The sequence below is a fragment of the Chlamydomonas reinhardtii genome, chromosome 2 (genome assembly GCF_000002595.2).
Source record: "Chlamydomonas reinhardtii strain CC-503 cw92 mt+ chromosome 2, whole genome shotgun sequence".
Classification (NCBI taxonomy): domain Eukaryota; kingdom Viridiplantae; phylum Chlorophyta; class Chlorophyceae; order Chlamydomonadales; family Chlamydomonadaceae; genus Chlamydomonas; species Chlamydomonas reinhardtii.
The window spans coordinates 2,091,851-2,113,956 of record NC_057005.1 but is presented as its reverse complement, the minus strand read 5'-3'; the positions used below and the strand labels follow the sequence as shown (position 1 = coordinate 2,113,956).

General features: G+C 65.7%; 4 protein-coding genes across 4 annotated transcripts in view; 2 read left to right on the top strand and 2 right to left on the bottom strand.

The window, feature by feature from the left end:
- Positions 1-3,747, top strand: part of CHLRE_02g089237v5 (uncharacterized protein) — a 23,526-nt gene extending 19,779 nt beyond the window's left edge. Inside the window, exons 23-25 of the mRNA XM_043059385.1 lie at positions 649-1,759; positions 2,105-2,200; positions 2,538-3,747. Coding sequence (XP_042927019.1) covers positions 649-1,759; positions 2,105-2,200; positions 2,538-2,686 — 1,356 coding nt within the window. The 3' untranslated portion in view covers positions 2,687-3,747. The remainder of the gene's footprint in view (positions 1-648; positions 1,760-2,104; positions 2,201-2,537) is intronic.
- A 392-nt stretch (positions 3,748-4,139) lies between these two features.
- Positions 4,140-12,581, bottom strand: CHLRE_02g089200v5 (uncharacterized protein). The gene is made up of 17 exons (XM_001701712.2): positions 12,400-12,581; positions 11,913-12,091; positions 11,367-11,496; positions 10,930-11,166; positions 10,623-10,708; positions 10,177-10,306; positions 9,778-9,879; positions 9,059-9,133; positions 8,644-8,789; positions 8,027-8,147; positions 7,557-7,697; positions 7,288-7,347; positions 6,043-7,102; positions 5,602-5,700; positions 5,334-5,369; positions 5,085-5,116; positions 4,140-4,836 (listed from the first exon to the last, which is right to left on the bottom strand). The coding sequence occupies exons 1-17, from the start codon at positions 12,535-12,537 to the stop codon at positions 4,735-4,737; spliced, it is 2,874 nt and encodes a 957-aa protein (XP_001701764.1). The 5' UTR covers positions 12,538-12,581; the 3' UTR covers positions 4,140-4,734.
- Positions 12,582-12,681: 100 nt separating this feature from the next.
- Positions 12,682-18,627, top strand: CHLRE_02g089150v5 (uncharacterized protein). Its single transcript, XM_043059384.1, has 15 exons — positions 12,682-12,829; positions 12,894-12,953; positions 13,027-13,133; positions 13,393-13,478; positions 13,847-13,889; positions 14,192-14,328; positions 14,573-15,046; positions 15,228-15,368; positions 15,521-15,693; positions 15,917-16,061; positions 16,226-16,345; positions 16,605-17,061; positions 17,193-17,407; positions 17,744-17,909; positions 18,080-18,627. Exons 1-15 carry the CDS (start codon positions 12,807-12,809, stop codon positions 18,139-18,141), a joined length of 2,409 nt encoding a protein of 802 aa, XP_042927018.1. The 5' UTR covers positions 12,682-12,806; the 3' UTR covers positions 18,142-18,627.
- A 1-nt stretch (position 18,628) lies between these two features.
- CHLRE_02g089100v5 (uncharacterized protein) lies at positions 18,629-21,951 on the bottom strand. Its single transcript, XM_001701711.2, has 6 exons — positions 21,805-21,951; positions 21,591-21,733; positions 20,826-21,533; positions 20,008-20,223; positions 19,573-19,731; positions 18,629-19,267 (listed from the first exon to the last, which is right to left on the bottom strand). The coding sequence occupies exons 1-6, from the start codon at positions 21,845-21,847 to the stop codon at positions 19,001-19,003; spliced, it is 1,536 nt and encodes a 511-aa protein (XP_001701763.1). The 5' UTR covers positions 21,848-21,951; the 3' UTR covers positions 18,629-19,000.
- Between the last annotated feature and the right edge of the window lie 155 nt (positions 21,952-22,106).

Here is a 22,106-nt window from a genome sequence, read left to right as displayed (position 1 = left end):
ACACACACACACACACATACACACACACACACGCACACACACACACACACACACACACACACACACACACACACACACACACACACACACACACACACACACACACACACACACACACACACACACATACACACACACACACACGCACACACACACACACACACACACACACACACACACACGCACACACACTGCACACACACACACACACACACACACACACACACACACACACACACACACACACACACACACACACACACACACACGCTGCACACACGCTGCACACACACACACACACACACACACACACACACACACACACACACACATACACACACACACACATACACACACACACACTGCACACACACACACACACACACACACACACACACACACACTCTGCACACACACACACACACACACACACACACACACACTCTGCACACACACACACACACACACACACACACACTCTGCACACACACACACATACACACTCTGCACACACACACACACATACACATACACATGCACACACATAAACACATATACACACACACACACACATGTCACTCATGGGCACATGCCACGCGTGTGTTTTCAATGCGCGGCATTGTTAACGTGTGCACACACTGCACACAGGTGGTGCAATCGGCGCTGTGGCGTGCGGCCACGGCACAGAGCGCCGCCGCCGCCGACGCCGACAGCGGCGCCAGCGGCACCAGCGGCACCAGCAGCCATGCCGACCTGCTGCGGCAGCTGTACCGCCGCGCGCTGTCATCCGACGCCTTCTCTCCCCCTCTGCCCTCCTCCTCCTCCGGCGGCCTGTGTGCGGCGGTGCTTCCCTTCCTGGTCCGGGCCTACTGCCTGGACTGCGCGCTGGCACGCACCCAGCCCGACGCCGCGCTCATGGCCCAGTACGCCGCACTGCCGCTGAATCATAGCGGTGCGGCGGCGGCGGCGGCAGGCAGCGAGGAGGCGGGGGCCGCGGCGGGGGCCGCGGGTGCGAAGGCGGGGGGCGGGGCGGGGGGCGCGGCAGCCGCAGGGGGAGAGCAGGCGGCAGAGGCACTCGCACGGCGGCTGGCGGCGGCACTGGGTTTGCCGGAGCCGGCGGCGGCGCTGCGGGAGCCGCAGAGGCTCAGCCGCCGCGCCGGAGCCGTGCTGGCGCCTTCGGTGGCGGCCGCGAGTGCTGCCGCCGCCGCAGCCTCTGGCGGTGGCGGTGGTGGTGGCGGCAGCGCCGGTGGCAGCAGTGGTGCCCCGGGCAGCGGCTTGGCGGCTCGGCTGGAGTGGGAGGTCCTGGGTGCGGTGCTCAGCAGGTGGTGCGGCGCCCGTGCCCTGGCCCTGGCGGTGCCGCCCTCCACCTCGACCTCTACCACTTCCTCTCCATCTCAGTCTCCGCTCCCACCTCCAGCATCAACCCCAGCAGCAGCCTCGGCAGTAGCACTAGCCCCAACCCCAACCCCGGCCACAGCCCCAGCCCCAGCAGTAGCCGCGCTCCTCCCGGCCGCGGCCGCGGCCGCAGCGCCGCCCGCCTGGCACCGCGGGCTGCTGCCGCCGCCATCGCTGGTGCCGCTGCCGCCGCTGTTCCAGTCGCTGTTCCTTCACACCGCCGACGTCACCTGCCCCGAGTGCGGCGCCGCGCCGGACAACCCGGCGCTGTGCCTGCTGACGGGGCGCTTCGTGTGCAGCATGTGGCGAGGCTGCAGGGACGGCCGCGGCGGCGGGCTGCTGCACGCGCGAGAGCACTGCGGAGGTGGGTGTGCGCGGTCTGGTCGGGTTGGGGTTGTCCGTCGGTGTTGAAGAGCTCAGGGGTAAATAAGCGCAAAGATTGTCCCTGGTGTGCAATTGCGTGCGTGTGGTTGGGGTGGGGGTCGGGACGAGGCGGTGGTCGCCCAGCGTCCCCTGCCGTCGATTGTACTTTGTCTCTACACATGCGGTTGAGTCTCTACACATGAGGGCTGTCCTACAGTGCCCCGGCCCGCCCGCTCGCTGCTGCCTCCTCCTCCGCCTCCTCCCCCCCCCCCCACCTGCTTGTACCCCTGCTTGTACCCGGTTCCCGATGTTAATAACCTTGCAACCTCCACACGCACACGCCCAGGCACCTGCCTGCTGCTGAGCCTGCGCTCCACGCGTGTGGTGGCGCTGCGCGGCGGCCGCCTGGCGGTGTGCCAGTCGCCCTACCTGGACGCACACGGTGAGGCAGCAGCCCCCGGGGGGGAAGTGGCGCGGGGCTGGGGCGCGGGGTCTTGGGGGGAGAGGCGTTGTTGCCACGCTACCATGTTTCACGCGCGTTCGCTTGCGCGTGCGTAGGACTACCGGTATTGCCGCAGCCGTCCCTTGCATCCTGCCTGCGCACCCCGCCCTACCGCTCCACCTTTCCCTGTCCTGCACCCCTGCCCACCGCATCACTGCGACTTGCATATTCCGCCTGGCATGCACGGCTGCCACCCCCTCGCCCCCAATGCGCCGGGCTATAACTTAGCTCCTTCTCCATTTATCATGAATGTAACCCCACCCCCGCCGCCCCTCAGGCGATGAGGACCCCGACCTGCGGCGCGGGCGTCCGCTGTTCCTGGACGCCAGCTGCAGCAGCGCGCTGGAGCGGCTGTGGGGCGGCGCCGCGCTGGAGTTCGAGACGCAGCTGCTGCACAACTCCCGAGCCGACCTGGTGGGGCTGTAGCGGCGGCAGCTGCGGGGCTGTAGCGGCGAGGCTGTAGCGGTGGGAGCGGCGGGGCTGTGGGGGTGGCAGCTGCGGGGCTGTAGGGGTGGCGGTGGGATCTGTGTGGCACGGCGTGCGTGTGTGTTTGGGTGAAAGGAGGTGGCGGGGTGCAGGTGCGGGCGCTGTATGTGTGTGTGTGTGTGTGTGTGTTAAAGAGCACAAGGAAAACGTTGCGCAAAGACAGTGTATGCGATGCAGCAAAGCGACGGTTTACGGATTTTACCTGAAGTTACCTCGCATACCTGCTGCGGTGAGCCGCCGGTCTTACCAACCGGAAATCGCGCAACCCCCGCTACTCTAACCTCGAGGGGGGATTAGTGTCCACACGCTCTCAAGGGTGCAAACCCATGCATGTGCTCACGGTACCGTGAGGCCCGTGTGTGTGTGTGTGTGTGTGTGTGTGTGTGTGTGTGTGTGTGTGTTTGTGTGTATGCACGTGTGTGCGTGTGTGTGTAAATGTGTGTGTGCGTGTGTGCATATGCGTGTGCATATGTAGGTGGGGGTGCATGTGCGTGTGTATGTGTGTGTAAAAACGAAACGGAAGCCCGCGTGTGTGTGTGTGTGTTAAAGAACGAAACGAAAGCCCGCCCAGACGACGCCGGAGTTACTTACCGATAGCTACCAATTTACCGAGCGTCGCGTGGTTGCCGTCACCCAGGTGTATGTGTGTGTGTGTGTGTGCGTGTGTGCATGTGCGTGTGCGCGTGTGGTAAGGTGTGGGGGGAACAGAGCTGTGTGCGAGAGCACAAAGGGCAAGAGACGCAGAGAGAGAGGGCTGACACCGCGCGTTGTCGGCACGCGGAGACGGGAGGACGCGGGTAAGTCTCGCTGTGTGTGAGAGTGCTCTTTTGGGACGGGAGAGAAGAGAGAGAGGTGTGAGCGTACGCCGGTGTGTATGCATGACCGTAGCCGCCGCATGGTTGTGCAACGGGCAGCGTTAGTAAGCCTCATTTTTGAAGAAACTTGGTCCGTTTCTTGCAGACAGCAGATATAATTCTTTATTTGATGTCCAGATACCAGATACAGAGCACTGAAGCCCGCAGTCACTGTAGGTCACGCCTACACAGATGCAGACACATGGGATCCTGCACGGCTGTCGTTTTGCAAGCAACGGGCCGACCTGCCTCAGCAGCGGAGAGCCCAGCGACCTCTCCTGCAATCACAACATTGCATTCGTTCCAAGCTCACTCACAAAGTCTCCGGGTCACGTTGTGGTGGCGCTTGCGGCGGTGCCTGAAGGTGCGCTGAGTGGGCGCGGCAGCCCGCCCCGCTGGTCGGGCACTGCGACGGCAGCGGTGAGCAGCAGGCAGTACGGCTACTGGGTTGGCAGTGCGCCGCCCCTGCCTGCTTTGGGGCTGTGCGGCCCCTTCGGCACTGCTGGTCCTCCTGCTGTGACCAAGCGCTGCAGCCCCTCTTGGGCTGGATGTTTATCTGCGTGCCCTTGTTGCATTAGTTGCCGCCTGCAGACCAGCACAGGTACTGGTCCGCTCCATCAACAACTGGTGATGCGCCGTACGTCCTCGGCTGGAGCGGAGGAGCCCAACAAGCACACGGACCAAGCATGAATGTTGCCACGGATGCATGCCAAGTAAGACCGTGTTTGGCATGCAACATCACATTCCTGACCCCACACCCACGCTCTGACCCACGCTCCTGTCCACGTTTCAGCCCAATGTTTCAGCGCCATTTTGCGTACGAGGCCACCTATCGCCCAGCTCGCCATGCCGTCCACTCCGTGCGCAACAGCTTGAGCGCATGCCTGAGTATCTACTAAATTGCCCTGCACCGACGACCTGAAACTGGCAGCAATTGGCTAACGAACACAACCCATCTGTGCACAGTGCCCGTTCCTAAGCCCCCATCGATGCTTACGGTTACCCGCTGCGAGCGGCGGAGGATTCTTCCAGTCGAGCAATCGCCAACCCATTTGGAGCGCCATCCATTGCTTCTACCCGCCCGTGCGCTCTCTCGCACGGCTGCCGGTCTGCACCTCAATCGGGCACACCTGATCACATCAGGTTCCCGATGCACCCCACCGCGCCGCAGTTGCACTGCATCACAAACTGCTTCTCCGCCGCGCCGCCCCGCTGCGCCTGCTGCTGCTGTTGTTGCTGCGGAGCAAGGGGGTTACAATCACGACTAGCTAAGGAAGTGGTAGCACGGTAGGGGTAGCGCGGCAGGGAAGGAGGGACAGTCAAACAGGGGTACGGCCGCTCCTATACGGCCCTGTTGGATCACGAGTGTGCCAAATCTCGGTAGAGGCAGGTGGAAGGCGCTGCAGGCAATGCCGCAGCTCCGGCAGTAACATGTGTGCAAGGCTCCGGCACCGCCCTGCCGTGCCGGCCGCCCGCGCACCCACCTGCTTGTGGTAGCCGTAGTTGTAGGACAACTCTGCGAGGCGCGGCATGACAGGAAAGAGCGCAATGACGTGGGAAGGGGGCACAGGACAGGTCATGCGTGACCGCTGCCTTCTTTCAACTGCGTGACTCTTCGACCCCAGAGCGCGACGCCGCAGCGCGAGAGCAATGCCGCAGTACAGCAAAGCACTGGGAAGCATCATCAAGTACCGCAACACCAACAGACAATGTCGCACGCCTCAAACCCTCACCTTCTAGTTGCGGAATGTTGCGGCACGCGTAAAGGCCTGTGGGAGGGACGGGGGCCGTCACATGGCGCTGCACACGCAGACACACCGCGATCCTGGGGGGCTTCGCCCCCGCCGGATATCGCTTCGCTCCGAGGCCTCGGCCCAAACGCACAGTCCTGCTATGCAGCACAAAACACAATCCCCATCCACCCACCCCACGGTCCCATCCCCATCCCCATCTCCACCCCCTTCCCGCCCCCGCCCCGCTCCCACTCCCGCCCGCACGCACCGACGTGGTAGAGCAGCGTGGAGCGGTACACGCCCGCGAACACGGCCTGGATGGTCAGGTTGCCGTCGCAGGAGTGGTTGATGAAGCGGCCCACGTTGCCTGGGCGGGAGGGGGGAGAGAGTCAGGATGGGGCAGGGGGCGGGGCAGGGCGGGAGCGCGCAATATGTGGCGCGGTTGGTCTAAATGGGTTTGGCTATGTCCGGTCGGGAGGCGTCAGTCAAAACCCAGCCCGGAATGACTGCGAGGAAAACTGACCCAGCAAGGGCTTCCAACTGCGCCGCTGACACGGACACTAACATGAATGCCACCGGCCGCGCTGGTGGCGGCGACGGGCCACACGTGTGCGGTCGACCTCGTATCGGCATCCACCATCACTACCAGACACCAGACACCTGACGCCACCACGGAGGCACGACCAGACGACCGCACCCGCCCGCTCACCCGTGGTTCGCGCATCGATGACCAGCATGGGCGCATACTCCTCGCCGTGGTCCTCTACCGCGCCCGGGCCCGCCACTGGCCCGGATGCCGCACCCCCCGCCGCCTGCGCCGCCGCCTCCATGCCCGACCGCGCCGCCAGCGCGCGCGGCGAGCCCACCGCGCATCCCGCCGGCCCCCGGTTGCTGAAGGCGCCGCCGCCTCCTCCTGACCCCGTCGTCCCGCCGTTCCCGACGTCGCTTGTTGACGGCAGCGCCGGCGGCACCCCCGCCGCCGCGGCCGCCGCCGCGGCGGCGGCTGCGGCCCGCTCCGCCGCCTTCTCCTCATCTCGGCTGATGATGGGCTGCAGGTAGAAGGCGCCCGGGTCGCCGGCCTTCACGGCGTCGGCCGCCGCCTTCGACGCCGCCGCCAGCGCCGCCGCCCGGTCTAGCTGCTCCAGTTGGTGTTGGTCTGCGGCGGCGGCGCCACCAGACGTGGTGGCGGCGGCGGCGGCGCGCGCCTTGGCCGCCTCAATCGCGGCCAGGATGTTCTCGCCGCCTAGGTTGGTGGAGGCGCCGTCGGCGACGGAGCGAGCCAGCGCGTCGCAGGCCTCAGCCAGCGCGTGCGCCGCCTGCGCCAGCCCTTCCCGCGTCACCATGCCGTCGAGCCGGTAGCCGCACCCGCCGGCGGCGCCGCTGCTGCCCGGCCCAGCCGCCGCCTCCTCGCCGCCGCTCCGCTGCGCGGCTGGCCCCTCCACTCCGTCCATGTTGTCCCCGGCCCCGGGTGCCGTTCCGGCCGCCGTGGCGGCGGCGGCGGCGCCGCCGCCGCCGTACGCGCCGCCGCCCTCCGCGCCGCCTGCCGCCTGCTCCCCCGCGGCCGCGCCCCCGGGCGCCGCGCCGCCTGCCGCCGGTTGTTGTTGCTGCTGCTGCGGCTGCTGCTGCTGCGGCTGCTGCTCGGGCAGTCGCCGCGCGGCGTCGGCTGCGTTGATCTGCGCCTGCCGGATCATGCCAACCGACAGCACCGGCGGGATCTTGTGCAGCGGGATCTCCTCCGCCACGGCCTGCATCCCCTTCTCCGCAATCTCCTGCACAACATAAATGGGTACAACGCGTTGGAAACGCGCAAAAACATGGGGGCTGAGCATCTTGTCTCCGCCGCTTTGATACGACACAGTAACCAAATCCCAAACAGCCTTCAAGAGCATGTCAGCTCTGCTCTGCAGTCATGATACGCGCGATACGCAGCTCGCACACACACGCAAGCACGCACCGCGTAGATGTGTGCGAAGAAGTCGAGGTCGAAGAGGTAGTGGTCCACACCCTTGCGCACCTGCGGCGTGATGCACACACAGGCACACACACCGAGTACAGAGGCGGAGAGGGCACGCAGGCAGCACACAATGCAGGAAGGGCAAAGGGCGAGGGATGCGCAGTACAGTAAATCGCTGCGTGCCAGTACGGCATCACACAATACAACACAGGGCCTCCCTCCCACCCGCCCTCCCTCCCCGCCTCCCTCCCTCCCTCCCTCCCGCGCACCTCCGCCATGGCATCGGTGATGAGCTGCCCCACGTAGCAGCACACGAAGGCGCCCGCGGGCACTTCCTCGCGACACCGCACGCCCCAGCCCTTGCTCTCCGTCATGAACACCTCCAGCGGCAACTGCACGCCGGCGCTCAGCTGCAGGGTGTGTGTGGCGGGGGCAGGGCGGGGATGTTGCAAAGATGGTTGGAAAAGCGGTACAGGAAGGATGCACGCAAGGCGGCGGGGGGGATTCAATGCATGGTTGTACAACAGTACAAGACGAGATGATGTTGACACGTTGTTGCAGCAGATCAATCTTGAGGGAGAGGGAGGGGGTTGGGGCCGGGGCTTTCCATGGCGAGTAATGGGCTTGAGAAGTGTAGTCGACGGCGGCGGGGTTGCGGCGGGTTTGGCTGGCAGTTTCGCCACGATGCCTCCTCCCCGCCCCAGCCTCGCGCCACACTTGCAACTCCCCGCCCCCGCACCTGCATGTTGCGGCGGCATGCCTTGGCGCTGCAGCCGTCGCCGCACTCGTGCACGCCGCAGGGGTCGGTGACCATCAGGCAGCCGGCGGCGTTGTACTGCTCCTCCAGGTGCGCCTCATAGCTGCGGCCGGCGGCGTGTGAAGGCGTGTGAGGGCGTGTGAGTCTGGCGTGTGTGTGTTTGAAGAGCACAAGGAAAACATAGCGAAAAGACAGTGTATGCGACGCAGAGTTACGGCCGTGTACGGAGTATGTGTGTGTGTGTGTGTGTGTGTGTGTGTGCGTGTTTGTGTGTGTGTGTGAGAAAGGGGGGATTGTTTGAGGGCCGCCGGAACGGATGATCTGCAATTCTGACATGGCCGCGTCCAGTGGGGGGAACGCCGGTCGCGCGCGGTCGCATCAATTGCAGGGGCCCCGGCTGCTACGCAGAGCCCCACACCTCGCCGCCACCCCCTGACCCTGGCCGCCCCCACCCTCACTCCCAAGCCCCACCAATCACCGATCACGCGCGGCCGCGTCGATTGGCTGATACGCAGAGCCTCTGGAGACCGCGCCGCCACCTCCCAGACCCCGTACACCCTCACCCTCACCCTCGCCCTCTCCCTCACCCCCACCCTCACCCCTGCGGCAGCCTGCCCTCCTGCTCCAGCCTGCGGTCCAGTGCTGCGATGTGTCGGTTGAAGGCTATGCCGCACACGCCGCCGCGGTCGCCCTCGCGGCTGAACTGCAGCATCTCCTCGTCCGCCAGGCGCAGCGCCGGAGCCACCTGCACACCAGCGGCGCCCGCGGCCCAGCACACACGCACATGTTACACACATAGTGACACACAAGGCACACGTACACACATACATACACGCACAACACACACACACACACACACACACACACACGCACAGCCGGTCCCCCCCCCGGCCGCCTGCCTCAAGCAACCCCCTGTCCACCATCCAGCCGCTTCCACACCGCCCCCCGGCCCCGTCGACCGTCTACCACTCCTTTAACTAGTCATGAAAGTAACGCCCCCTGCCGGCCTCTCACCAGCTGGTACACGCCGGGCGCCCAGGCGTACTCGCGCGTGTAGGCGAAGTCGGTGGGCAGCCGCTCCGAGTTGACCTGGGGAGAGGAGGAATGAAGGAGGCGGGGGGGGGGGTAGCCATTCATGCGAACGGTTGTTAAAGACCAGCCTGAAACCAATTCAAACTAGCGGAGCACAGGCAGAGGCGACGGATGCATGCGATGATACTCCAAGGAGGGGCCGATGCGAGGTGGGGGAAGGTAAGAGGTGATGATCCGTGGGGTGCTGATGCAAGGTGATTCCAATCTCAGCCAACACCGAGCCCAGTGTAAGGAGGCCGGGAGGGGCAGGGTGCGCCTTGGCGCTATGCCCAACACAGCGGACCGTGTCGCGTAGCCGTCTCGACCCGCTGTCGCCCCCCGCACCACTGCCCCCCCCCGCCGCGGCATTCAAAACTTATACTTAACCACTCTGTCATTCACACGAACGGCTAACCCCTGGCCTCCACCTCGCCCTCTTGCATCGGGTCCGGTTTAGTTGGGGCTGGTTCCTACAACCCCCCTCTCCACACACCCCCACACCCCACCCCAGTGCAGTTCTCCTTGCCGCGCGACTGTTTCCGTACGGGTTTGGTTCAACGTTGACCCACCCATCCCACCCCCCCCACCCATCCCACCCATCCCTTCCCCCCACCTGGTTGGTTTAGTATGGGCTGGTATCTACAACCCACACACCGCCCCACCTGGTTGATGACGGGTATGGGCACCGCCTCCTGGCCGCCGCTCACGTCCTCCAGCTGCAGCTCCGGACCCGGGTACTGCCGCCGGATCTCTGACAGCATCCACTGCGGGAGGGGCGGCGGCGGCGGCGGCGGCGGACAGACCGGACAGGAGCTGACAGGAGCTGACAGGTAGGTGCGGGGGCAAGGAACTTGCCTCCTGCCTACGCCCCTTGCACAGCCACTGCCACTGCAGCGCAACGACGCCTGCCGCTGCCCCTGCTCCCGCCCTGCTCCCGCCCTGCACCACACTCCGCCCTGCTCCCGCCCTGCTCCCCCCGCCCTCCCCCGCCCTCCCCGGCCCGCCCACCGCCCTCCCCCCGCCCTCCCCCGCCCTCCACCACCCGCCCCACGCCCACCCACCTGCCGCGCCAGCTCTCGCGCCTTCTCATCCTGCGCGGCCTTGCGCGCCCGCTTGCCGCCCGCGGGTGCGCCGGCGCCCGCCAGCCGCCGCGCGTGCAGGCTGTAGGCGCTGCCGGCGTTGCCGAAGATGCTGCGGGGCGGCAGAGGTGTGGAGAGAGGCGCGGAGAGGTGTGGAGAGGTGTGGAGAGGCGCGGAGAGGTGTGGAGAGGTGTGGAGAGGCAGAGCCGTGCCAAGCGTGCGTGAGATCTCCGGCGCGTAACGGGTGCTTGTGCGGAGCCTGCTTGCGGAACCTATGCCCTGGCAGGCCCCTGCCCTGGCACCCCCCTGCCCCCCCGGTCCGCCTCCGCCCGCTCCAGCCAGCCTGCCAGCCCGCCACCCCGCTGCAGACCCGCCCGCCGCAGCCACTCCACACCGCCACCCCCACTCGCTACACTCGCCGCACTCACTTGTACTCCACCTTGGCGCTGACGGTGCTGTGTCCGGGCAGGCCGTGCATCAGGAACTTGCACACCTGCGGCCCGTCCTTGGAGGGCTGCGGCAGCCCCGGTGAGGAGCAGCAGCCGCAGCAGCAGCAGGGATGGGAGTTGTGGTGGTGGCATTGCTGTTGGTCGTGGTGTTGATGGTGGCGGCCTTGCTGTTGTTGCTGTTGGTGGCGGCGGCAGCCCGCACGCAGCATGACCACTGACCCCCTCTCCCTCCGTGCCTTTCGCACACACAAACACACACACACACACCCCGCCTCCTCCGCCTCACCTCCATTTTGCACTCCAGCACCAGGTACAACCCTTCGTACACCAGCCCCTTCTCCTTCTTGCCGCCGCCCTTGCCGCCCTTCCCCTTCTTGGCGCCGCCGCCGCCCTCGCCGCCGCCGCCGCCCTCGCCGCCGCCGGCCTCTTGCACGAAGCCGCGCACCACGCGCACAGGCGTGCGGGTGTCGCAGTTGTTCTTCAGGGCGGCGTTGGAGCCCGAGGCCATTTGCTGGTCCTTGACCTGCGGGCGCGCGAGAACGCGCGGGTGGAGGGCAAGCGCGAGCTGCGAGGTAAGGTCGGGTTGGTTGGGTCGCCCGCCCGAGTGCCCCCACCATTCCTATTTTGGGCATGTCGAGAACAGCCCATCTGTAGCCCTGCCCCCAACCCTGCCCCTCAGCCCGCACGTTTGGGCTGGCGTTCACAACCCCCCCCCCCTCCCACCTGCTTCTTTCCGTCCATACCGCCCTCGCCCGTGTACCAGAAGGCCTCCCCCATGTCCTCGTCATCCACATACACGCCGCTCATGAGCACCGAGTAGGCGCCACGGACGAAATGCTCGGAGCCGGCATTCCTGCGGCAGGCGCGGTTGTGGTTTGAAAACTTGCAAGCAAGTTGCGAGAGCGGGGCCGGAAGGGTTAACGCTGCTAGGATGCGTGCGTCCGCTCCCAAACCCCAGCCCAGCGCTCGCTGCTCTCCGTGCACACCCGTGCGGTGCAGACGAACACGCACGCGACGACCCCTCTCGCCTGGTGCCGCCTAGAGCCTTCCAACCTCCCGTCTTCGCACCCTCTCCACCCCGGGAGCCCCGCGTACCCGCGTACCACCCTTTCCCAACAACCCTGCACCCCTATCCTCCACACCAAACCTCCACACCCACCCTCCACACCACCCTCCACACCCACCCTCCACACCTACCCTCCACACTCAACACCAGTCCTCAACACCAGCCCTCAACACCCGCCCTGCCCTATCCGCAGCCCCACTCACGGCGCGTGAATGCCCCTCACGGTTGTGCCGTGCACGCCTGCCACCATGACTTGTCCCCGGTCCTTGAACTTGTCGCCCAACGCCACCCCCGGCGGGTGCCCGTAGTCTAGGAAGGGCCCTGCCTCGCCCAACACCTGCCCCGGCAAGACCATGTTGGCGCCAGGCTTGCTGCCCATGGCCTGTGCGCGGGTGGCAAGGGTGGGGAAGCGGGGTTTGAGGGTGGGTGGGGGAGTTGGGGGTGCGGTGGTGCAGTGGCGTGGCGTGCCGTGGCGCCGGATGGGGTCGGGTTGGGCGCAGGGGGAGCGGTCCGTCATGCCTTTGCCGGGCGTTTAGCACGGGGCTGAATATGAGGGCTGGACTCAGGCCCAGCGAGAGCGACCGGCTCGATCCCACCGAGGAACGACAGGGGTCCAGCGGCCGGCAGAAGCGCAGGCCCTCCGCCTTCCCAGCACGCCCCCGCCTGCCCAGGCCTCCCCTGTTCACCCACCGCCTTCCGCATATCATAGTCGTCCAGCAGCTGCTTGATTTTGTCCTTAGATGCTGTGTCCAGCACCGGCGCTGCGGTTGTGCAGGCGACCTCGTGCAGAACCTTGCGCTGCTGGTCTGTGAGCTGGATGGTCGCCATTTTATCACATCTGCTACTATCTATATATGTTTCTGAGCGCCTAGCAAAACAGGCGAAACGGGGCAGAGATGGCGAGGAAGAGCCTGTTTGGCGCGCTGATTGCATCACTCAGTCAATTGTGCCTAGCCACACTATTTTCGTATACTGCCAGTAGATATGAATTACACGAGACCGTTGACACAATCATACGCGCTTGCAGAAACATTGTTGACTGTCCTGACTTGTTTCGCAGCCCATGTAGCTCCGTAGCGCTGTAATATTGCTGAGAAATGCAAGAGCAAGGCGGGGGAAGGTAACTCCTACACTGCAACGGAGCGCTGGCGCGTACTTGAGCTTTTCCGGGCTGCCTCTCGCAGGGGCAAGCGGCGAAAACTGCGGGAAGGCATTTTGAACAAAAACTGGCATTCACAACAGAGGTGCGGGTGTTTGCGTGCCCGGCTTGACCCCTTTTTCGATTGGAGCTGACCTCGGCTTCTGCACGCGACGCAGAGCGCTCTACCACTGCAACAACTGTCAGAAAGACATTTCACACGTGCCACGCATACGATGCGCGGAGTGCAAGGACTTCGACCTGTGCCTTGAGTGCTTCTCCGTAGGCGAGTGCCTTGCGTAGCGGGGTGCCCGGCCGGCAGCTCTCATGGGCAGCAGCGGGCGAGCGGGGCGAGCTGCCCGGGCTGCTGAAGGTTCTGGAGCAGCAACCCACACACCGTACATGGCAGGGGAAAGCCAGGTTTGGGAGTGCGGGCCAGGCGGGTGTGTCCTACGGCACACGCACGCACCTTGCGCTCCTCCTCGCTCCGGGCGCAGTGGTTGACGCGCACGTGCACGCGCTGTACGGTACGGGCTGTTGCGCAGGTGTGGAGATCAAGCCGCACAAGAACACACACGACTACCAGGTGGTCGAGAACCTGTCCTTCCCCATCCTGCACCCGGACTGGGGGGTGAGTGGACCGGTGCCTGGCGGCTGCGGGGGCTGCGGCAGCAGTGGCAGCGGCGGGAGGGAGCCCCGGCAGTTGTGGGGGCAGTGGCAGCGGTGACAGCTGTCGGAAAGCGCCTCGGCAGTTGTGGACGCAGCTGCAGCGGCTGCAGCGGTGGCAGCTGGTGGAGGGAGCCCCGGCAGTTGTGGGGGCACTGGGATGTGGCCATGCCGCTCGCGCCGTGCCAGCAACGGGCCCGGGTCAGCCAAGTCCGTTTTGGCCATGCGGTGTGCTGAGCGCACTGTACCGTGTGTACCGTATCTTGCCCTGCGCCGCATGCCCCCCGCGCCGCCCCCTCCCTCCTTCCAACACACCCTGCTGTGTCCCTGCAGGCGGATGAAGAGATCCTATTGCTGGAGGCCATTGACGTGTACGGTGCGTCACAGCGTGGGGGACAGCAGCGGGGGCGAGGGCAAGGGCGAGGGGACACAGCGTGAGGACACGGGAAGAGATCTGGGATGGTGGCAGTAACGAACGCGGGCAAGGAATGCTGGGGCCAGGACGTGCTTGCGTGCGTGGGGGTTGCGCGCCAGCGCTCGGGTCATGCCGTAGGGGGCAAAGGAGTGTGCTGTGGGGCGCGTGAGAGACGTGCTCCGGGCTCAGCAGCCGGCCAGAGCGACGCCGAAGCACACACGTATGTGGCCCGGTTGCTGCCATGCGCCTCCCATACGCCGCAGGCCTGGGCAACTGGCTGGGCGTCGCGGACCATGTGGGTGGCGGCAAGTCGGCGGCCGAGTGCAAGCGGCACTACTTCCAGACCTACATCGACCACGGCCAGATGCCGCTGCCGGTGCCGGCGCCGGAGATGGCGCAGGTGGGGGCCGCGCTGCGGAGGAGGGGAGGGAGGTAGCAGGGCAGGGAAGCATGTGCGAGGGACAGGGGGTTGTGGTTGTTGGCGCTGGAGGTGCGTGGGCAGGGAAGCATGGGCGAGGGACGGGGGTTGGCGTTGGTGAGCTCGCGCACACCGCCGTTCCATAACAAGTCTTTTATGCCTACCTCCGGAGCTCATGAACGTCGTTACATGCTTCCTAACCCCTCACTCCGAATGCTGCACGCAGGTGGACATGGCCCAGTGCATAGGCCGCGCGCGGCAGGGCTACGCGCGGCAGCAGTACCGGCCCATGCAGGGCGCGGCGCTCCTGGCCGCCGGCAGCAACGGCCCCGCCGCGGCCGCGGCCGCGGCCGCAGGCGCGGGGGGAGCTTCCGGGGTCCTGGGGGTGGACGGGCGGATGAGCAGCGAACCGCCAGGGGCGGGCGCGGCCTCGCCTTCCATGGATGTGGATGAGCCAGACCGGCCAGCGGACGGCGCAGCAGCGGCAGGGGCAGGGGCAGCAGGAAATGGCGATGTTTCGGCGGGCGAGGAGGCGGGGCCAAAGGCGGATGGCGCCGCGGGGGCGGGTGGGGCGGAGGCAGGGGCGGGCGGGGAAGCGGGCGGGAGCCCCCTGGCGAACAAGGGGCTGAAGCGGCATCGGCATGAGCAGGAGGCGGAGGAGCAGGCGGGGCCAAAGGACGCGCACGGGCCACACGCGTTGGTGAGCTGGGGTGATGCGTGCGGAGAGGGCATAGCACTGGTGGGTCGCTCGCAGCACATTCCCGTATCCAGTTGCAAGTCGCCGTTTAAGGCTCTGCTGCACATGTGACGACAAGTAGAGTCGCAACGAGGGGTTGTGGTGTTGCCTGACGTGCCACGGCTCGCGCCTGTCGCGGCTGCAGGTCGGCGGGCGGAGCATGCACCACGAGGGGCCGCCAGCGGCCGGCGGCAAGGCAGCCGGCGGCAAGGCCGAGGCTGCGGCCGGCCCGTCGGAGCGCTCGGCGCCGGAGCCGTCAACGCGCGGCGAGCCGGCGCATGCCAAGGTGGGGGTGCTGACACCACGGGCCTTGAGTTGCAGATCCAGGACGGCCGGGACCAGAGCGCTCTGCGGCATTGCTCCGCAGCCCGTTCGGCCCTGCGCACTCCTGGTCTCTGCAACCCGCTTTCACACGGCTTCCCCCACTTCCGTACGCAGCCGTACAACGCGCCGGGCACGTACGACAGCACGGGCTTCCACGCCAAGCGCATGGAGTTCGACCCCGAGTACGACAACGACGCGGAGACCATTGTGGCGGACATGGAGTTTAACGAGTACGACACGCCGGCAGACGTGCAGATGAAGGTCCAGATGCTGCAGCTGTACAACAGGTGCGGCGCAACCCAAGGGATAACCGGGTGTGCCCGCGGCTGCCGCTGCGGCGAGGGTGGAACCACCGTGAAACGGTGAAACGCGACTTACCATACGCGCGGTCAAAGCCGCAGATGCCACTTTTGCCTGTGTTTGCCGGTCTTACCCAGGACTTCTTAGCGCACCATGTTATCGTTGTTCATGGCCCACTCGCCGACGACCTTATCAAACGCCCCCGCACAGGCGTCTGGACGAGCGCGAGCGGCGGCGGTCCTTCCTGCTGGAGCGCGGCCTCATCAACTCGCGGGCGGTGCAGGCGCCGGAGAAGCGCCGCAACCCGGCAGAGCGAGACCTGCACGCGCGCATGCGCGTCTTTGCGCGCTACCAGGTAGGTCCGGCGCGGCGGGGTGCTGGCGCTGCTGCTGCCGCCGCCGCCGCTTCTGCTGCCAGCAGCTGCTGACCGTGGCAGGTTACCTGTGATAACAGAGATGTTGTCAGCAGCCGCCCAGGTGTTGACGTCTGTCCGCCACATGTTTTCGCCTGCCGCTGCAGCCGCAAGCGGCGCACGAGGAGTTTGTGGAGGGGCTGGTGCTGGAGGCGCGGCTGCGCAGCCGCATTGCCGAGCTGCGGGAGTACCGCCGCAACGGCATCCGGACGTTTGCGGACGCAGATGTGAGCTGGGCTGGCTGGGGTGTGGAGCCGCGTGGGGCGGGATTGCTTCTGACATTCCGAGTCAAAGACGCGAGACACGTAGATCGGGGGAGGGGTTACAGTCATGACTAGTTAGGAAGTGGTGGACGGTAGACCCACGCGGTAGACCAGAGGGGCAGTAAAGCGGTTGCGTATGTGGCAGGGCAGGCCCGCGTTGTTCTCACGCGGCCGGTTTACGGGCACCTGAACGTACAAGCCACCCTGCCCCCCGCACTCGCAGACGTACGAGACGGAAAAGCGGAGACAGAAGGCGGCGGCGGACGCGGCCATCGCGGCGGCCAACGCCGTGCACGGCATGCCCTACGGCTACGGCGGCCCGGGCCGCGGAGCGGGCGCCGCCGCCGCCAAAGCGGCGCGCGCTGCGGCTGCCGCGGCTGCGGCCGGCATGATGCCGCCGGGTGCTCTCATGTCGCCCACGTCACTGCAGAGCCCCCCAGGCGGTGTCGGCGGCGGCGCCTTCACGCCCATGGGACTGGGGGCTCCGGGCACAGGCGGCCCGATGGGCATGATGCAGGCGGGCGTGACGGACGACCCAGTCGCCGCGGCCGCCGCGGCGGCGGCGGCCATGGGCGGGAATCCGGTGGCAGCAGCTATGGCGGCAGCTGCCAACACGGCCGGGGCACCTTCCGCTGCGGCAGCCGCTACCTCGTCCGACCCTGCGCGGCCGCTGGTGGCAGGTGCGTGTCCCTCTGCTGCGCCTTTCCGCCGCGCCCTTGCTGCTGCTAAGCTTCATCGCAACACCGAACCTCTAGTCTTACGTATTGCTATCCCATGGATTTTCCTGATTCCCCATGTCTGTTCCTTGCAGTCCCCATGGGCCGCGGCACGGGCACCGCGCTGGCGCACTGGCGCGCGCGGCGCGGCGTGCCGCTGGACGTGACGTGCCTGCCGGGCGTGGAGTTGCTCAGCAGCCGCGAGCGGGAGCTGTGCGCGGCGGCGCGGCTGCTGCCCGCGCACTACCTGGCGCTGAAGGACGTGATGCTGCGGGACGCGGAGAAGAACGGCGCCATCAGCCGCACGGAGGTGCGCCCCCGTGTGGCCGGTTGCGGGGCGTGCATAGCCGTGTGACCGAGCGTGCGGCTGCGTGTCACCTTGCTTGGTGCGGCGCCAGGTCACCGATGTGTCTGCGATAGCCAACCACACGCTTACCGTATCATCTTACGCAACTGCTCCGTCCACAAACCCTTCGCCCGCCCCCTGTACCCCCATCCTGTACCGCTTTCCCAAACATCCTTGCAACCCCCCCCCCGGACTTCACGGACATCGGTAGCAATGCACTTGCTATACTACTGTTCCTACGTCTTCACTTCTTAAACCATCATGAATGTAACCCCCCTTCACAACCCATCCGCCCCCCAGGCCCGCTCCTTCTTCCGGTTGGACCCGTCCCGCTCCCTGCGCATCTACGACCTGCTGGTGGCGGCGGGCTGGGTCACCGCGGCGCCGGGGCCGGGCGGCAAGCTGGGCGCCGGGGCCGGCGGCAGCGGCCAGCTGCGGCTGCTGGCGGCGGGCGGCGAGGGGGAAGGTGAGGGCGCAGGCGGCGCGTGGCGGCGGTCCCGGGCAGCAGCTGAGGCAGGCCAGGTTACCTCGCAATTGTATCGTTGTATGGTTAAGACACAGGCAGGTGCTTATAGCTGATGACGCTTACGCTGGCGCTGCTCATCCCCACCCCTCTGGCTTTGGACTCAATCGCAGGTGACGACGGCGCTGGCGGCACGGAGGGCATGGACCTGGACGACCAGGGCGGCGACGAGTAGAGGAAGCGGACGAACAGGGGCGACCAACACACACCGGGAGCGGCGCGAGCGCATTCTGACTGGTAGCAGAAGCGCCGGCGAGCGGGTGGATTAGCCCTTGCTTGGGCGTGCGAACATAGGCGGGGATACGGATTGATTGGCCTGGGTGTCCCGGTGGATTATGGATAAGGCGTGCAGATATGGTGCCGTGGTGTGGTTGCGACAAGTTCGACGTGGCTGGCGGTGCTGGCTAAATAATACGTCAACCCACGTTACGGTACCTGCTGTGCCAGGTTGGGAGTGAGAGAGGATGAACATAGCGGTGTGTGAGCTGGAGTGAGTGCAATCGCTTAGCCATGGCGCGTTAACGAAGTCTGGCGTCAGGCTGTTCGGCTGAGGAGGAAGACGGGAAGAGTGGGACATTTGCGAAGCAGTGACGCAATCCAGGTTCTGAGTCCTGACTGCAAAACGGGAAGCTGCGGGCGGAACGCCAATGCCGATGGGCCCTGTACCTTGAACATTTGCAAGGGACAGCGAGCTCAACAAGGCTCAATTGCACCGCCTGCATCGTCTGACTGCCGCGCAGTCCGTCCCGTCCATCCTCTTCCACACGCTCCGCCTATTCCGCAGGCCCCGCACGTGACTCCACGCTTGCGGGGTCCCGAGTCCTCTCACAGCTCAATATACACATGCTCTTCTACCTACGTGCCGTTGGTTTGTCTACCCCTACCCATGCTCACGCCCAAACCCCACGCAACCCCTACGCCTGTCAAGCTACCTATGCGACGGCGAGGCCGGGCATCAGCAGACACCCCACACCTCTGATCAGTAAAACTACACAGCACCCTCCCGCTTCCTGCCGCTCCGCCAGCCGCCCTGCTTACACCACGCTGTACTCCGCAGTCTCGAGCTGCTTCTTCATCGAGAACTTCACCGGCCCGCCGCGCTGCGTGTGCTCCACGCTGGCCACGGCCACGTCGCAGAAGGTCTTGTTGGAGGTGAAGGCCACCTCCACGGGGTAGAAGGCCTCCGCGTCCGCCGCCGACGTGACGAACTCCATGGAGCCGCTGCGGTTGGTGTCGTCGATGAGCTCGATGGTCCAGATGAGCGCCCCGCGCCGCGAGTCGTACCGCCACTCGCCGTCCACCTGGTGCATGTGTGTGTTGGGGGTTGCAAGGATTGGTACAGAAAAGTGTAGCGAAGCAGACAGCAGGTGTGGTGTTGCGCGTACCGATGACCGACGCCGTCCACAGGTGTGTGTGTGTGGGGGGGGGCATGTGCGGGGGCAGCGGGTTGGCGCCCACGGCTCCTCGGAGCTAGACAGGGGAGAACCCCAACACGGTAGCGCGCACCAACCCACAAGAAGATGAACCGCAATCTTGGCTGCGCCGCCATTTCCTGGTGCCCCCCCCCGCCACAGCCCCCCGGGAACACGGTAGCTCCATCACGCACCTGGTTGACGGTGGGCGCGTGCCCAGTGGCGGGGACGGGGATGATGATCTGCACGTTCTGTAGGTCCAGGTCCGAGGTGGACTCGTACTCGATGTTGACGTACGACTCGCCGCCCGACACGCTGGGCCAGCAGTTGATGGACAGCGGCACCAGGTTCTCCTGCGGGAAGAGAACCGGCGGGATAAGATGGCGCCGAGCACGGCAGCGAATCCGTCACATCACAGTGCCCACCATGAGTGCCCACCGTGAGTGCCCACATTGCCGGGGCCTTTCAAGAACCATTTTCTATCCGTGGGCAACACGCGCACTCGCCCCAACTACCACCACCCCAGCAGCCACCTAAGCCTTCCACACGGATTCCGCACCTCGCCGCACCACGCCACGCCGCGCCGCACCCTGCCCCGTCGGTCCCCAACTCCCCAGCTCCCCACCCACCTCCTTGGTCTGGAAGCGCCACTTGAGGACGCCCAGCTCCGAGCCGGTGGGGAAGGGCCGCGCGGGGTCCTTGAGCCCCAGCACGTTGGAGCTGCTGTACAGGGTCTTGTCGATGTTGGGGTGCGTCTTGAACTGGAAGCCCTTGTTGGCGCCGCTGGTGACGGCGATGCGGATGAAGGCCTCCTCGTCCGTGTTCACCACCAGCGACATGGTACCCTGCCGGGTGCGGAGGCGGGGGATTGGGGGTTGGGCGTGGCGGGGGTTGCGGAGAGGCAGACGGGAGAGAGAGACCAGCTTGGCCAAAGCGTGCGCGTGGAAACGGATTCGGGTCAGCGTGCCGGGTACGAGTGCGGCGGCGGGCCCAGCGGGCATGCCACTGCGCGGGAAAGCGCAGCAGTTTGCCCAGGTCCGGGCTTCACGCGCCAGCGCCCTGTGCGCTAATTGCTTACAGCCTAGATTTCAAGGGGCCTGGCCCAGCTGGCCAGCTCCCAGTGCCTTGTGGTGCGTACGGCGCACGCCCCCTGTCGTGTCGGCTGCCGCGCCCCGCCCTGCCCCGCCAGCTCAGCAGCTGACCGCATCGCCACGCACGACTTTGGCGCCCTTGGTTAACAGCTGGCTGCCACGCGCACGTAGGTATTTCATACCACACGTCGCGCCCCCCAAACGCCGGAGCACGCATGCGCCACCCCGACGCTCTCCGCTGCTGGCCAGGGCGCCCATCGCCCAAGCTCCGCCGGTGCTCCATGCTCCACCGGTGCTCACTGTCCCTCCCTGGCCCTGCTCCGCACCCGCCCCACCCCGATGGCTGTCTGTCTCACCTGCACCTCCAGGTTCTCCACACCGCCCTGCTTGTTGAGCGTCACCGACAGCTTCTCCTCGATGGCCAGCGACACCGGGTCCGTGGCGGCGTTCACGGTCACCGCCGACACGCCGCCCGTGGGCTTCGGCACCTCGATCTCCACCACCTCGCCCTCCTTCGCCAGGCTCTCCAGGAAGTCGTTGGCCTTCTTGGCCTTGCCCAGCTGCATACCCTTTGACGGACCCTTGGGCCCGCCAACGGGCGCCACGGGCCGCACGCTGGGCACCGGCACCGGCTCTGGCCGGTACTGGGGGGTGGGCTCCAGGTCCGCGAGGATAGAGCTGGCCGCCTTGCTTCCAAACCCTGTGAGCGCGTTGCCCAGCCCGATCTTCTTCTGCTCCATTTTGGACTTCTCAATGTCCGCTGCCTTCTTCTTCATAATGTCCTTAGTGTCGTTAATCTTGCTCTGAATGATCAGCTTGTGCAGCTTCTCCTCGTGGCTCTCCATTTCGCAGTTCTGCTTGACCTGCTGCACGGTGATGTTCTCCTTATGCCCGAGTGATATGACTTCGTCGAACGCAAAAATGAGCTCGAAAGCTTTCCCCGCTACTGACTCCTCCTCCAGGCTCTGGCTGAATTCCGGCACCAGCTTGCTGAGCAGGCGCAGGGTCTCCAGGTCCTCCAAGATGTTGCTCTGCTTATTCGTGATAAGCAGGAGGTACAGCCCCTGCAGGATAACCATGTTATGGATATGCTTACAAGCGCGCAGCTCAGCGATACGCACCTCCATGGGCTGGTAAATGTAGCGCACATTCTCCGTCTCCACATAGGTGTGCTGCTTGCCTGTCCCCACCAGCTTTGGGAAAGCAGCAAGCAGGCCTTCAATCCTGATCCTGCTCATCTCCATGTACTGGCGCGAGACGAGGGCTGCGCGGGCAAAGGAGCGAGGGCTCGGTGTCGCGCAACTGCCACTTCAGACGCTGCCTTGCGAGACTCACGTTTCCCCGTCTTGGAGACGATGGAAGCAGCTAGCACCACCATTTTTCCTTTGCCACTGCTACAAAGTCTGGACTAAGTGGCCCGGTTGAGGCGATCCTGACCGGTTGTAAAGCAGCTGGGCGCTAGGTTGTGTGCGCATCAACTAAGTATGTACAAGTAATGCTATGAGTGGGGTAGAGCGACAAGTCAACGGTTTCTACCGCGGCAAACCCAATCGCGGGGCACGGCAGGGTTGCAGGACTCCAGCTTTCTCTTGCCCCCTGCTGCGCGACTCTGGGCGAGAAGCCCGAAGCCCCAACCA

What these genes read in the sequence shown, in the direction of transcription:
- CHLRE_02g089150v5 (XM_043059384.1), top strand. Translation starts at nt 12,807, where the DNA reads ATGCAAGAGCAAGGCGGGGGAAG. An exon ending in GGACGTTTGCGGACGCAGAT is followed by an intron (nt 16,346 to 16,604) that starts GTGAGCTGGGCT and finishes CCGCACTCGCAG; the next exon opens with ACGTACGAGACGGAAAAGCG. An exon ending in TGCGCGGCCGCTGGTGGCAG is followed by an intron (nt 17,062 to 17,192) that starts GTGCGTGTCCCT and finishes TGTTCCTTGCAG; the next exon opens with TCCCCATGGGCCGCGGCACG.
- CHLRE_02g089200v5 (XM_001701712.2), bottom strand. Translation starts at nt 12,537, where the DNA reads ATGGCGACCATCCAGCTCACAGACCAGCAGCGCAAGGTTCTGCACGAG. An exon ending in GAGGGCAGGCTGCCGCAGGG is followed by an intron (nt 8,148 to 8,643) that starts GTGAGGGTGGGG and finishes CGCCGGCCGCAG; the next exon opens with CTATGAGGCGCACCTGGAGG. An exon ending in TCTTCGCACACATCTACGCG is followed by an intron (nt 7,103 to 7,287) that starts GTGCGTGCTTGC and finishes TATGTTGTGCAG; the next exon opens with GAGATTGCGGAGAAGGGGAT.
- CHLRE_02g089100v5 (XM_001701711.2), bottom strand. Translation starts at nt 21,847, where the DNA reads ATGGTGGTGCTAGCTGCTTCCATCGTCTCCAAGACGGGGAAAC. An exon ending in ACATTTACCAGCCCATGGAG is followed by an intron (nt 21,534 to 21,590) that starts GTGCGTATCGCT and finishes GTTATCCTGCAG; the next exon opens with GGGCTGTACCTCCTGCTTAT. An exon ending in TGGAGAACCTGGAGGTGCAG is followed by an intron (nt 20,224 to 20,825) that starts GTGAGACAGACA and finishes CGCACCCGGCAG; the next exon opens with GGTACCATGTCGCTGGTGGT.